Source organism: Gnatocerus cornutus, chromosome 6, assembly GCF_029298725.1.
Source record: "Gnatocerus cornutus isolate USDA-ARS CGAHR chromosome 6, icGnaCorn1.1, whole genome shotgun sequence".
NCBI lineage: Eukaryota > Metazoa > Arthropoda > Insecta > Coleoptera > Tenebrionidae > Gnatocerus > Gnatocerus cornutus.
In genome coordinates, this window is record NC_142238.1 from 13,091,438 (window position 1) to 13,107,656 (window position 16,219).

Sequence of the window (16,219 nt, forward strand, 5' to 3'; positions counted from 1 at the left end):
ACACTTAACAGTGATTTGTAATAAAATAAATATCTACAGTCTAACACTTACAACTACACAGTATTTTTGGTATAGAAATTTCTTCTCTCCCGCCTAAGAGTAGAACGTGAGGACTGACTGTTGGTTTCCTCGTACCAATAAATATGGGGGCAAATCCCTCGTCAGCGCTTCCAACCAAGCCATGTACAAAGGGGCTGAAAGCTTGCCCTTCCGTGGCATTGGTAGAGACCTGCAACGAAATTTTAAAACAACAGTTGGAGGAGCAACTAATCTTACATGACGATGAGATTCGCATCGCTGGAATTTTCTAAAAGTAGCTCCCTCAGCCTCAATTGTCGGTACGTTTTGTCTTGCAGTGACGCAATCTCCGCTTCGGAAACTTTACATTCTGCAAAACACTCGTGTTTATTTATACCACACTTAGTTTATTTACCATTTTCGCCGAATTCTTGGTCCGTTCGAAACTCGCTGATCATATCATTAAAGAACTTGATGGTGTGCTCTTGTGGTTTGTCGGAAATTGAGACAATCTTCAGACTGGAGTAATTGAGGCGGAACTTTGACAATAAGAACGCCATACTGGAAATGAGTTTGAAGAAAATTGTACAGTTTTGGGAGTTCTTACTTTTTCTCTTCTTCTTCGATCTCGTTTTTGTTTGTACTTAACGCGAAGACTCGCAGTTTGCAGTTGGACCAACTCTGTCTCGTGGAGATGATGTATGGCAACAGCATGGTGAGACCACCGTCATCATAGAGCCACCACACGTCAATATGGCCTTTAATTTGTTTATTTCGGAACACGGCCATGTTGTCCATTGCGAAGTTGGGAATTTGCTTGACTTGGTCATTGGTGGTTGTAGAATCCGTCACTTTTGAACCATGTTTTTTAGCAAACATGCTGCTCAAAAGATTTTGGTTGTTTTTCATGCCGTCTATAAACGAAAAATGTTGTTATTTTCGTGTTTTTTTACAAGTATGTGGAAGATATCGTGTGTTTTGCATACTTATTGTATTTTTCGGAGTGACTGTGTCTCTTCCCAGATCAGCTAAACTTAAATTAGAGTCAGCATGCATCATAGTATTTGTGGTTAAACCACGTAAATCTACTGTAGGAGCTTGTGACAGCGTACCATCTGATGGTGTACCTTGTTCATCATCCCCAATTAGTTTACTGTAGTCTAACCCGTCTTTTACCCTCAAGATAGTTACCGCGAGTCTGTGATCGAACGCCGCGCTGCAAAACAAGAAATTACCATAATTCTATTTTGGTCCTCTATTCTTACTGTAGCACGTTAAAGTAAGCCAACAACTCCTCACTGTTGCAGCTCCTCCAGTCGTTTTTATATCCCATCATAACAACATTCGGGCAAAGTTTTCCGATCCCTGCGGTTTGTAAAAGGGCTTTCGCCCCATTTTCGAACTGAATGTTGTCCAAAATCGTGTAAAAAGCCTTGATTTTGTTGATTCTCAACCAAGCGTAGACGTTCTTACTTCTAGCCGAACGAACACGGTGCTGCAGCCTCGTCTAGAAGATCGTTAGCCACTTAAAAAAATTTTAGGAAGGTTTCATTTAAAGTACCTCTGTGATATCTCCAACTATTAACAGAGAGTTGTTTTTGGTGATGAGATTGGCGAAGTCGATGAGCGCCGGTCGCGACGATGGTGAACCACAAAGAGCTAGAATTTGGGGTTTGTAGTTCTTGACGTGCTCCCCAATGTTGATGAGTCTGTGAGCTGTCGTTAGAGCGGTCTTGTAAGTTTGGGCTTGAGTAGAAGACCCCCAATTTACGTCTAGAAACGTTTCAAAGTTACTAAAATGATGCAAAAGGCACGAAAGGTCTTACCAGGTTTCCGGTACACAACTAGGAGGTACAGAGCGATGATAACTCCAAACGTGATCAAAGAAGTCTTCCAGTTGATCAAAAACATGATCACAACGCACGAAATGAAACCAGCCAGACTCAACCACGTGTTGTAATACTACAAGAACTAAATTACCAAAGAGTCGTTTTCAACAGAACAAACCTTAAAAGTTGGCCGCCATCCCAGCGGCTTAATCAGCGCAGCATGGAAGGTACAAAAGTTAATGAGAGCATAAGAAGCCAGATAAAAGTTTGATATCAAAGGCGCAATTGCATTCAACTCCCCTGAAAGAAACAACTATGACTTTGAGACGTCGGAGTCGGGAATTAGATTTTACCTATCAAAAGAAATCCGGCAGAAACCAGTAAAGTTAAGATGTATCCTCGATACGGCTCTCCAGATTTTCCATATCCTTTTGAGAAATAGATTAGTCCCGGATAAATCCTGTCGATCCCTAATGCTTGAATCAATCTTGGGACAGACAGTAAGTTGGTCAGGGCCGTACTTAGAGTAGCGGCCCAACACCCAACGTAAATCAAAGGGCCCCACGCCGACATTATTTCCATCATCTGCGGAGAGGCGAAAGTCATTTTTTGTGGATGTGCCAATTATATTTGCGGAAAACTAAACAGTTTTAGTTTGTTTACGCGGATTCTATGTCAAAGGCGATTCTCAAATGTTGTTTATTTTATAATTTATATTATTCGATTTTGGATAAGCCGGTTTCCAATTTTTTTTTGTTGTCATTCTTGGAAAAACGCTAATCTCTTTCCATTTTTGTTGACTTCCACAGGTATAATTTCTTAGATAAATATTTGTCGCATCAAAAATGTCCAAACCTGTGACACGTGGAAACGTAAGAGAACGACCTTGTCCTTCGTGCATTTTTATTTAACAGATTTAGGTAAAGGTCATAGTTTCTTAGAGTACTTGAAACGTAGGTTGGATTAAAATAAAAACACAATTGAAACATTTAAGGAAATCTCCATTATGATCGGAGTTCAACAACTAGGTAACGTAGATAGATAGCACACATTGTTATCACACTGATTTCATTGATATTATCGAAGGTTGTTTAGAAGTGCATCGGTGAACAGCGGAAAGTGTAAAAAATTGTTATCTGTCATGTAATACATTTATTTAATTTTCATGTACATGTTGCTACCGTTCTAAAAAAAACACGTTTAGTCCTGATAAATGTTGGAATTTTTTATCAGATGAACGTGTAAAAATGTATCTCTTAAATTTAATTGTATTCAGAAGCATAAAACAACTAATTATTACACAGTCCAACAAAATTTAACTTTTCTATTTTTTCCGAAGAAGTCACAACGGTTCTTCATAATTTAGACCTTATTGTGTAAGAATCCGTCGACAGGTTTATCATACCAGCTCTAGTTTTTTTGATTTTCAATTGTTTTTCCAAATTTTAATGAAGCGATTTTGACAAGAAGAAAACCAATATTAAAAGTCTGACTGTCCAATTTAATCAATTTAAGTGTAAATTTACGATTTTTATCAATCTCTTTCCGGTGTTTAGTCTTAAATCATAAAATTTGACATGTTTCTTGAGACCAATTTTTGCGTTTTCGACAATTGTCACTGCAATCTTCTATGCGATGTTGCTCTAACATTTAATGGCATTGTTTACAAACAAACTCTACAGAGTAACATCGATTTTGATTGAATTTGAGGACTTTTTCAAAAAAAAACTTCAGAAATACAGTATTTTTTTACAGCTGGTTTAGCCTGAAATTTGACATTAAAGTTGCATTTTTTTTTTAAACTAGAGCTTATCTTGAAAAACCGATTACTGTTTTGTAATCAGAACGGTTGTATTTCCAGAAACCCCTTTTACATACATACATCTTTGGAAAAAAAGTACTGTTGCGCAGTGTTATCAATGTTATCATTAAAAAACCTTTTTGAGTTGGATATTCAGCGGTCTTCAGTATGTTTTGAATACACGTTTTGCTTACTATGAAAAACAACGAAAACCCTACTTTGTTTTATCGGCGCAGTATTTTTTGATAAAAAAACATTTTTGCGAAAAAAAACTTCAGAAATACAGTATTTTTTTACAGCTGGTTTAGCCTGAAATTTGACATTAAAGTTGCATTTTTTTTTTAAACTAGAGCTTATCTTGAAAAACCGATTACTGTTTTGTAATCAGAACGGTTGTATTTCCAGAAACCCCTTTTACATACATACATCTTTGGAAAAAAAGTACTGTTGCGCAGTGTTATCAATGTTATCATTAAAAAACCTTTTTGAGTTGGATATTCAGCGGTCTTCAGTATGTTTTGAATACACGTTTTGCTTACTATGAAAAACAACGAAAACCCTACTTTGTTTTATCGGCGCAGTATTTTTTGATAAAAAAACATTTTTGCGAAACTATCACTTTAATATGTGCCTTTCAAATTGTTTACACTTAAAAAACTTGATAACGAAAAAGCGATAACTACTTAATAGAAATCGCAATTTTCACACGTGTACCAAAAATATTTCTTAAAGCTCGTTGATAATGTTGTCGGAAATGTTTGCCTTGATTGCTTTCATAACAAACAAGAACACACCTGTGCAGATTCGCTCAATATTATCCCATTAGTCTGGATGAAGTTACAATGTTATAAAAGTAATGGCTATACCTGAATACAATGAAACGAGAGAAAATATTTTATTAGGGTATAATTATTGTCTTGGATATTATCACGACTTGAGAAAGAATTTTGTAATTAGATCATCGAGTATTCCTTTAATTTATTATTGTTCTGTTTAACACGGATTTGCTTATGGCTATCTAATCGCGTGATTATTAAATCAGTGTCACACTATTGGAGATAAAATCGGTTCGTTATCAGGTTTTTCCGCGTACATTGTAAAACGATTGTAATCGAATTACAACAACGTTCACTCATATTTCCTAAACTAAATATTTTCCGAGCATGATATTTCACATACTGCATGGATTTATTAAAATAAATAAATCAGACTACCTACGTATCACTTCATTCCAATAAGTAAACAATTACTGACGTCACACTCTTTCAATACACGAAAGCTCCGGGACCCTTAACCACCCACATATTATCCCGTTTCCTTCTTCAATTTCATTATGAAAATTCGTGGTGGCTCAAATGGCACCAGAAATGATATTCTAAGAAAATTACACGTGTATTCCAAGAACTGACGTCACGTAAATAAATGAGGGTGTGTCGCCGCAAACATTCAAATCGAAGGGTGTCACTTTTAATAAAGGAAGCCTCATCGCAGAAAACGCGCATTAGCCTCGATCGCAATCGTTGATAAATAAATCATAAAGTTCACTTGAAATACACGAATAAAATTCGAATATAAACACTTCCGCGAAGAGTGTATTTTTAGGAAAATGATTGACGGTCTTCACCTGATAATTGTTGAAAGCGCCGTAGTTGCAATTAGGAGCACAGGCGGCAAGAGTTCCATTTACCAAATCTTCAACATTGCCACTGGCGTCTCTAAGGGCGGAGAAACCGGAGAAGAAGACGAAGATGGCGTACGAGATCATGGAAATTACTAGAGCTAAAAATGTGCCCTTGGGGATGGCAGAAGCTGGGTCCTAATTTAATAAGAGGGTTAACATCAAGCGGCGTAATTGGAATTTCATGTACCTTTAAATCGCCGGAAATATTAGCTCCGGCCTGGATTCCGGTCACTGAAGGGAAGAAGATGGCGAAGACTTGGAAAAAGTCGTAGTTTTGACCCTCGGAAGGGCGGTAATCGGAGACCCAGTTGGTCGTGAAAGTAGTCACTAAACATAATTACATTTTACTAAATTGAAAGAACTGTGGTTTAAATTAGTGTTTAATGAGTTTATTGGATTCAGAATCATAATTAAGTTCCAAGAAACTTAATTTATTTTCTTTGTTAATTATGTGTCGATTAATTATGTTGTTAATTATGTATATATCAATTTAATTTTATTAGTACCGAAACATTGAAACGAAAAAAATTTCTTGTGTTTATTTCGCGATGTTGACGTTGAATTGCTAAAATTCCATAAAATATTTCGAGGACCCAATTTCGTTTCCGCGAACTAGAATCAGAAACCGCTCATCTCTGATAATTACTTAAGTTCTGACACCGAAGAAAAATTGCTCGAATGATTGATTGCCATTAAAATAATTGGATAACACAAGGTGTGATACATATTGATTTCCCTGGAGATAACGAGCTTTTACTTACTATTAAAACCTGTGAAACCTTGGGCTCTTTGCTCGTCTGTGCGTGGTCCAATTACAGCTCCAACCAAAAAATCAATCATTGCGGCAACAATCGCAACAATCAAAAAGTTCTGAGCTTTCGATTCCCATTCCATACCGACGGCACAGATGAGGATCATCACTATTAAGGCTATTGTACCAATAATTCGGGCATCGTTGATACCGGCGTCGATGATCTTAAGATCATATTTACTGAGTAAGTCACTCAGAGAGTTACAAAAGCCGATGGTGTTCATGGAAGCGGAAACGGAGTTGGCGAAGGCGAAGACGATGCCGACGGAAGCTCCAAATTCCGGGCCCAGAGACCTGGAGATGATGTAATATATTCCTCCTGAAAACGAATTTTTGAGATTTTTGGGGAGGTTCTAACCGGGCTCTTACCTCCTTTGACTTCTCCATTGGTGCTGATGGCAGATAGGGATAAAGTTGTGATGATACAGACCGCGGCGGAGATCGCAATTATTATCAAAGATTCGCCTGGAAATGAGGATTTAGGTCAGGTTTGAATTTTTGAGTAGACGGAAAAATGTGACCTTAGACTGATACGTGCCGGCGAAGACAAAGATATTTCAAGTAGCATTACGAAACACTGTCAGATTAGAGATTTTATAGCTGCTTTGTTGAAAACCAGATCAACAGCACTTTTTACGTTTTCAAAGATTTACTTGTAGAAAAGTGCCAATAAAAACAGCAACTTGACAGATTTATGGGGTAATGAAGTATTTGAAAGATTCCATGTCTTTGAAAAGACGGTAAACTGAAGAAATTTTTGATTGATTTGAGTAACCAAACACAATAAAAGTGTATATCGCGTTATTAATCGAACGAAAATTTTTAAAACTACCTTTCAAAACTGTTTATCTTCGTAGACGTTCATGTAAATTATTTACATTTAATGCGCAAAAAGCAATAAAACTAATCCTGAATTATTTTAGAACGAATAAAACGACTCGAAAATAATTTAGTCACAACTAAAAACTCAACTAAAACAAAGATAAAAATATCGTTGTTTATCGAGGGTGTAAAAATACCACCAGAGATTTGATGTCAAAACCTTGAAAGCACACTTTACGTTTGCAAACTCTATAATTTCGCAGAAAATCCCAGACGTAATAATTGGCTCACAAAAGTTCAAGCACCTATCGCACTTACCAATTCCAGATTCGGCTACAACCCATGAAAGACGCAGGAAAAGCATAACACCGAAAATGTTGAGAAGACATGGTATCAGAACTCCTTGGATCCATCCTAGTTTGATGCCTGCATGACCTGTTCCAGCGTCTTGTTGTTCAGATGCAGCGTTGGGGTCCTGCTAAATACGCAATTGGGAATTAGATGCAAATTTGAGCTTCCTTGCCTATTCTGATCTTCAGTTCGTCTCCAAATAAATTGCCATGAAACGAATGAATCAAAATGATTACCCGCGAATTCATTGCCGTAATTTAAGTTAGGAATCTAAAACGATCAAGCAAAATTCCGCTCAAATCAGATTAAACTGGATCACTGATAAAATAAACTAATTGTATTCTACGAGATTTGAAACTGCGACAAATTGTATTAATCGAAAAAAGGTGAAAAGTATATGATAACAAGTGCAAATCCTTATCAAAATATTCCTGTATTCATTTAGTTAAGTGAAAAAAAAATGGGTCTACCAAATTGGAAGGCACTTTACTTTCTTAATTGTTACAAAATGACGTCATCTCATGTTTACCTGTTTTTTCTATTGCGTATAAACTATGTTTTTACATTCGGGTTTCGTTTTTTGACAAATAAAAGTCAAATCTGCAAATTTTGCAGATTTTAGTCAGTTCGAGATTTTATTTCATTCAAATACGAACGAGTTTAGTGCGAAATTATTATTTTCCTCCAATCGTGACAGTTTTTATCGTGAATAGCTGAGTTAATGAGTTGATAAGGGTGTATGTTTATTCAATTGGCTTAAATTTTTGTGCAGTGCCGGCGATTCAAAAGTGAAATAATTTGTGCTTTGAGGTATTGCGCTGTGTGTAGATAGCGATAATTTATTATCGTTTTTTTTTTTGCTAAAACTTTACTACGTTTTACTAAAAATGTTTAGAAATGCGTGTATTTCAAAACTCCCGACTTTTTTGTGAAATCCTCGAAAAGGTAGATGAACCGGTACACTAACGATTGTTCGAGTTAGTATATTCCAGCTCAAACTGACTCTCGCACCTATCAACAGGTAACCACACGAGAAACTGCATGTGAAAAGCGGTAAAATTTAACATACTTTGATTGCTTCCTCGCCTCCATGGAGTTCCCCTAGTGAAGGTCTCTTGACTGCCCTCCTGGAGTTCCTGTAGTTCTCTAGTCGTGGTAAAGCTTCCCTCGTCAGCTGCACCAAAGACTTCTTCCTCTTCTGAGGAGCGAAATGTGTGCTTGGTATTGTAGCTTTCAATTCACTCAAAGTGTCTTCCCGACTTACGCCGTTTTCGTGTAACTGAAAAGCACTATTGTCTATACCACCGTTGTCATTTGACTGAAAGGAAAACCGCCCATCCATGGTTTCACGTTATCACTTTGACGATACAAATGAAGTGGTTGGAAATTTTGAGTGTCGGCGTATTTATCGAGACATTGACATAGTCGCGAACCGATTTCAGCGTTTCAGAGGATAAAACTGCAATGTTTGAGGAGGGAGCTTTCTTTAAGTACCCATGCGGATTGATGAACGCGCAGATTCATACGTGACGAATGGTAAAATTACTAAATATACTTAAGAGTGTAAATACAATTATTCATCTTACTTATGAATTGATATTTTTTGAGACTTGGCCAATTGCCAGAGAAGAACACACAGGAATGCACCGGAAAAGCGCGGTTCGAGAATTAGAGCTTTTGCACTTCATGGAATTTTCAGCGGTTGCTCACATCCCGTGGGATTTTTGATTAAATCGTCAAAGGATATGGACAGAAATGGATGGGTTGACTATTTTTGAGATGTGTTTTGCTAATGGAAATATTCAATAGGTGAGATTTTTCAAGGAATTTTTAACAAAACAAACTTTATGAGTAATTGCATGCCTTGAAGTGGTAAACAAAGCTAAAATCAAACAAATAAGTGATAATAAAATATAGTTTGGTATTGTTTTTAAGGAAATGCCTACGTAACCTACTTTTTTATCTACTTCCACTTAAGTTAAGTATTTTCAATAAATGTCGAAAAGTAGAAAAAATCTGTTCGTTGGAAAATGGTGGATATAATTACACATTTTTAAAATTTTCTTTTTAAAATATTGGGGTGTTAATTGTGAGATAAATTAGTAAATTAAACAAATCATCTGAAATGGAATAATTTGTTCAATTTTTAAAAAATATTTTTATACATATTTAATAATGTTACAACAATCAAAATTTCATTATTTTATTTATCAGATCGAAACAACTTTACCGTTCATAAAACACAGACATTAAAGTGCAATGATAAGAATTTACAATTTGGTTTGTTATATTTTCGAAATATCAAACATTTCAAAAATTAAAGATAATAATTAAAAGCTAAATATAAGCCTTAAAAAAAGCTTTATTATCATATTATTACCTATGTATAGCTACTTGTCCGCCATTTTTAAGAAGCCCGATTCTACGCGAATTAAGAAAATTTTCTCTACGCAAACGACTTATTTGTAAACGAGTTTATAGTAATTTGACGTTATGCACTGAATTATTAGGGTTTGAAGGGGGTATTGAATTGGGAAATCCTGACTTTCGAGTTTTTTCGTTTGATCGGTCATGTATAATAGTTAGTAACAAAAAACTGCTTAGAACATTTTGTTATGACGCTCTATCCTCAATTACTGAAAGTTGAATGTGTCATGTTATATAAAACTGCCTCAAATCAAGATGAGAATTTATGCAATTTTTTTAATAATTTATCATTATTTTATGTGATTCATTTATGATGAATGATGATATTTCTGGTGGTATTAGTACAGCCATTACAAAGCTTTAACCTGACAGTAAAAAATTATGGTACTAAATTGTCAAAATTATAGTATAATTTGGTGATAACATGACATTGTTACAAGACGTGTCTTTTGTGGATGTTAAAGAGGTTTTAATGGGTTGAAATTACAAAAATAGAGAAGAGCGTGGTAAACCTCAAAACCGCAATAAAACCATTCATATTTTATATTAATAATATTCAATATTATGTGTAGTTTTTCTAGTACAGGTATTATTGTGACGATAAAGACCTTGAAAACTTTAACAATGGTTAACTTTATCAGATTTTTATGATGTTCATAGACAATTCAGTTCCCATTTGTGACATGAAAACATTTTTTATTAAAAAAAGTTGTAGTAATAAAAAATTTAGATATATTGACTGTTTCAAATACCGTCTATTTTGCATTTCGATATTTTTTTTGTGATTTTTAGATTGTGTGATCATTGTATTCATACATACAGGTGTCCTAGAACTCTTTCGTTATAAAAGTAAATCAGCGAAAAAAGTTATTAGATTTAAAGACAGAGCAATTTAAAGTTTACCAATTACAAACGTTTATTCTACCGACAAATTAACTGACTATAAATGCATCTTTGAATATTAATTTAATAAAACTTTTGTGATTGGCGAACTTTGAATTGCTCTAATTTAACATCTAATGGATTTAGAATTTTTTTTGCAGATGCACTTCTAAGAATACAAGACGGACTCTGTGGTTAACAAATCATTTGCAAGTTTTGGGACACCTATACAGTATGTCCCCGGATTGAGTTTACAAGAGGGAAAAGAAGTTTATTTTTCATGTTACAAAAAAATGACAAAGGAATAACATTTTTGCTTATTTCAAAACAGATAAATCTGCAATTAAAATTTCAAAATTATTAGTTTGTACTCTTAAAATTAATTTTTTCATTATTTTTATTTATTAAATTTTGTAATCGTATTTAAATAATAGCAGGCTCTGGATTCACAATATCAAATAGTGCGTTAAAGATTAAAGAAAAATTTACCCAATAATGTGTAAGTATTAAAAAATTGGAAAAAAATGCAATTGCATCCTTAACAATAATTGAGAAAATTCGAAACCGAAAAAAGTCTTAAAGAATTACGAGTTAGAATTGAACTATGTGCTAAAATAGGTAATGGGTCAATCAAATAGTGTAAATTAGTTTGAGTTAACGAACAAATTTTATTCCTTTGACATTTTTTGCAAAAGTAAAAATAAAAAGTCCTTCGTTATTTTTTGTTTTTTTCGATTTTAAGAACACAGCTTGATAATATTAATGTTTTAATTAAAGACTTATTTATTTTAAATTAAGCAAAAAATATTATTCCTTTTGTCATTTTTTTGTAAAATGAAAAATAACGTTTTTTTTATATACTGTATATAGAAAATCTGAATTGGAGGAATGTAATAAAACCATGTTGGGATACACATATTGCAAAATAAAAAGATTTTAGACAATAATTAAAAAATGAAAATTCAATAACTACTTATTTAAAAAAATTCAATAACTACTTATTTAAAAAATAATATAAATATACATTATAGTCGGAATTTTGTCACTTTGACTTAACTCTACCTATCTTTTGGGCCAATTGAGTTCTAGTTGCAAATCTGATTTACTTTGCAACATTTTTCTATTCTGTTAATAATATTTGTTAAAAGTTGGGCTAGAAATGTCCACAAATTAGAAGACATTAAATTTATTATTATGGTTTAAATACGAGTAATATAATTAAAACGTGAATAAAAAGTTCAAAACAAAACAATTTATTGTTATCATAAACACTATGTTTAGGCACAACCTAGAAGTTCGAAATTATGGGCTAACATTTATCTATAGTTACTCTAGGAGTAAAAGTTACGATTTTATTGCCTCAATATACGCAATGGATATGTATTACGCATTACCATAAAACAAAATTTAAACTATTTTACGAGTGATAGAACCTCTGGAAAACTTCTTACATTTGTTTTTATGAATGAAGCCACAACTCCACGTTATCTCATAATCATTTATAAACATCACCTGTAGGTCATATCACCTGACTGCACATTGCTCCAAAGCTAACAGATGTCATTATCGAGATTGTTATTGTCAAGGTTGAAATATATCTTCCTTGTTTAATTAATGACTTGTTTCCAGTAGAACCTAATTACCGATAATATCGACAAGTCCAAGAACATGGTGTAGATGAAATTACCAAAAATTAACACTAGACACGAACACTGCAAATACTACCGGTAAAAGTCACCCGCAGTATATAAAGTATTTGTGGAAAAATCATGTCAGGGTTGACTAGTTTTGCAGACCATGGGGTGGAAGAGTTAAGGTTAATTTAAAATCCAATAGTTAGATCTTGAGTTTGGTTTAATTTATAGTGGTTTTAAATCTAGATGAGTAAAATTAATCAATGTTCTGTTCGTGGGTTGCTAAGTTTGGAAATGGAGCTACGTTTGTACAAACCCTTAAAAATTAAATTTCGGATTTTTTGCTGTTAGAGCTGGAGAGTTGTGCTATCTGAATAATATAACAATAAATTACAATTAATTAATTCACATAGGTAAAACTGTTGACACTTTAAAAAGTCAGCGTTTCCTTCTTTTGATAATGTTACTAGACATGACATAGCAACATAGTTTTCCATTATGCATGAATGATCAAACAAATTATTACATAGACACGAAAGACATCTCAAAAATTAAAAATCTTGCTAGAACTGGCTACTGCAGGTATTATCTGAATATTGTACTCTGTTTTATCTATTCAATTTACAACCATCAAGTATTTTCGGTCATTTGTACCAAATAAAATAGTTTTATCAGACTGCGTTGCCCTTGGAGAGAATTTTTATGTTTAGTTATTTGTTGTATTTTTTGACGCTTTTGTTTGAATACTTTTGTCGCATTTTTATGTCGATTGTGAATTATTGACATTTCTACAATTATTATGCAAATACAATTGTTTGTATCTCATATAATTTATTACAGGTGTGACCAAAAATTCCTAGGCAAATATAATGAGATTATGGTTTTGTGTTGTTTTTAAGTTTTGCATCGGAAAACTTTTTGTCTGTTATCTGTTGTAATAATTTATCACTTTACAATTTTACCTCACGTTTTCATTGATTTTATCTAAAAAGTTCAAATCCACAAATTTATCATATTTTGTGTCGAGATGTAATCTGTTTTACTTTAGTTTGGTATGGTTTCAAAGGGAGAAACTTATGTCTGGCCATAAGAATTTTCTAAACATTTTTAACTTTTAAGAAACCATTTATTTTTGGTAATAAGAGGGATAAAACATAATTACATGGATCACATTTCGACGCGTATTTTGGTACGAGAAAAAATATTCTGTTGTCCTTAAACTAGCATTACTATAACTAGAACGATCATTGTTACTCAAACCACTGTAAAAGTTATGTTGCCTCACATTAATTATTCAACAAAGATGACTTCAAATTAAAAATACCCATTAATGAATGAAAACCACTACAAAGTCATGGGTTACACAGGTAGCCCCAGCAGATTTATCCAGTTAAATCTGGGATAAATCCAACCATATCTGTTGGTGATTTCGCAACAGTAATTTAACCAGTTCCACCATTAATGACCATGTAAAAATCACCGTTGGAATTACATTTGCACTGTAATTTTTGTTACATCGTCTCTTGTTACATCTTAAACTATAAAGATTGTTTTTATTGTTTCGCGTTCTTTACAAAAATAATTTACAAAATCAACGTTTAGTTGCAGAGTAATTTTGTTTTGATGAAGTGATAATGTTTTTGTCCTTATACAAATTACTCATGGAAATTGTGTTTAAATAGGCAAGTGGGTAAGTTGTTATTATTATTTAAAGACGTTATTCGGACGATTGATTTCTATCAAGTTTTTGGTCCTCTTATTTTAACATAACGTCTTTTCAAGTAGCTAGTTTTTAGACAGATAAAATTAATTAAATAAGTAATTCCCATCAAACTACTATATTTAAATGCGTGTGGATAATTGTACCTTATGTAATTATGCATGTTTTATAACAATTATTTTTTATTAGTTCTGAAAGTGCCACCGCTGATGTTTCTCAGCGTTATATTGACTAAAAGATAGTCAACAGGTTCTTGGATTTTTAGACTCATCGTTAAAAAAAAATGAAGCGTAACAATTATCACCGGACGATTGTTAGAATTGGTAGTAAATTAATTTGAACCATTTAGTCTATAACGTATGGTTGTCTAACTTATCAAAGCAGTATGTCACTGGTTTATTCCGTATAAACCAGAAAAATCTGTACCGAAAGATAATATTTAGCTATCTTATATCACGTGGAACAGGATTGCAATAAAAACAACGAAATACATCCATTGCATCGCGTATTTAGAGTAAAAAAAAAATTTGCGACAATATAAGACCTATTTTTATTTACTTTTTTTTTCATATTTACGTCAAACATTCAAATAACACAGTTACTTTTAATCTTTTTGCAACTTTGTAAAACCAAACTTGTTTCATGGTCGTAATTTCGTTCTCAAAAAGTTAATGTCTTTAGATAGTTGGGAAAATTCGGTAAATTATGTAAAGAAAATTGGTTCATGTAGTGCAGTGCCTGTTTAATCAGTTGGTGAAAGCTCCCATCACGTATTTATTCTAAATTAATTTTAATATTATTTATTACAATAACACGCTAGTTTTATAGAACTTTTATTTTTTAAGCTCCAAAAATTACAAATTATTTAACACTTAAATTTTCAATTAATGACTAAAGTTTTGGGATCCAGTTTTAGGGTTTTAATATTTCTAGATATACATTTTTTTTGGACCCAATTTTTTAGACGTTCTAGAATCTTAAACTTAAAATAATTTTCCCCACTATTTATTTATTGTTCGAATTGCCCAAAATATTTTAAATAAGTATTTTGAGTTTTCAGGTTGTTTCTACGGATTTGTTGCCTATCAGAACCTCACGTTGACAATTTTTCAGATTTTTGTATTACGAAAATTCTATCTTTCTTTTTTAAATTCTTAAAATTCTGAATTCGGAGGTTTTTAGGTTTGCCAACTGGCAAGTTCTCCGGCAGTAATCAGATTTTCAGGTTCTTGAATCCTCAAGTCACAGGAGCAAGGTACATACAAGGAAACGAAAAAAGGTTTTATTTTTGTATAGGTATGTTTATTTTATAACATAGAAAGAACTTATAAAAAATGAGTATATATTAATATGTATGTACTAGGTAAGCAAAAAATACCTGAAAACTAAAGAACTTATTAAAAACGTGGAATTTGATAAGCCCGAAAGGAAAAAATAAAGATACGAGTACTCGTTGTTCCTGAACTTGAGAAGCTTAAAGACATAAAATGTAAAGCCTAAAAACTAAGCGATCTCGAAGTGTCGAAACCAAGAGAACAGAATTTTATTGTAGTTAAACTAGTCGCTTTTTTCAATTTAATTATGATAATTTATTGTTATAGAACAGAAACGGATAAGCAAATTAACTAGACTTGAATGTTGTTGTAGGCAATCCTTTATACTCCACCGTCGGCACGAAACGTTTTTCATGGAAAAATGACATTTGAATATTGTTGGGAGCTTATCTTTATTTTTCAATATGAAATTATGAACTGTCAGTTTCAGTTTCCAAGTACAATAATTTAGTGAATTACACTCATAAAATGAGCATCAAATTTATATTTGATTAATTTGTTCTTGCTTTAATTTGAGTTATAAAATCAAAAATTAAAACTAGTAAGTTCCAGTAAAGAAGAAACTTATAATTAAGCCGATTGTGTTAGTTCGTGTCACAAGTTTGTGCCAATTTTTTAATTAACGCATTTATTTAGAATATGTTTTTGATACAATAAACAATACTAAATCAGCTTGGTAGTTTTATTTCTTTTTTTTATTATTGAAGACAGTCACTAAGAAGTTCAACAATATAATCTCTACAGAAAATAACAAGTCAACAGTGATCATTACATAATATTTTAATTTTGTACAATAACAATAAAACCTATCTATACAAAAATAATACATTTGATAAATATACATGCATAGAGAGCCACACTAGTTTATATACATGAAACTATTTACACAATGAGCTAGAATCTCTGAAA

The 16,219-nt window shown here is 32.9% G+C and overlaps 1 protein-coding gene and 1 long non-coding RNA gene across 2 annotated transcripts; one reads left to right on the forward strand and one right to left on the reverse strand.

Annotated features, from left to right (window-relative positions):
* Positions 1 to 4: 4 nt before the first annotated feature.
* NKCC (sodium potassium chloride cotransporter) lies at positions 5 to 8,655 on the reverse strand. The gene is made up of 16 exons (XM_088038258.1): positions 8,383 to 8,655; positions 7,281 to 7,440; positions 6,510 to 6,605; positions 6,091 to 6,459; positions 5,517 to 5,656; positions 5,273 to 5,464; positions 2,201 to 2,432; positions 2,026 to 2,147; positions 1,845 to 1,980; positions 1,580 to 1,791; positions 1,284 to 1,525; positions 1,005 to 1,234; positions 626 to 932; positions 434 to 579; positions 277 to 388; positions 5 to 229 (listed from the first exon to the last, which is right to left on the reverse strand). The coding sequence occupies exons 1-16, from the start codon at positions 8,653 to 8,655 to the stop codon at positions 94 to 96; spliced, it is 3,105 nt and encodes a 1,034-aa protein (XP_087894384.1). The 3' UTR covers positions 5 to 93.
* Positions 8,656 to 8,756: 101 nt separating this feature from the next.
* LOC148173110 (uncharacterized) lies at positions 8,757 to 10,879 on the forward strand. Its single transcript, XR_015770227.1, has 3 exons — positions 8,757 to 8,849; positions 8,922 to 9,122; positions 10,784 to 10,879. It is a non-coding gene; the product is annotated as an uncharacterized LOC148173110 (long non-coding RNA).
* Positions 10,880 to 16,219: the final 5,340 nt, after the last annotated feature.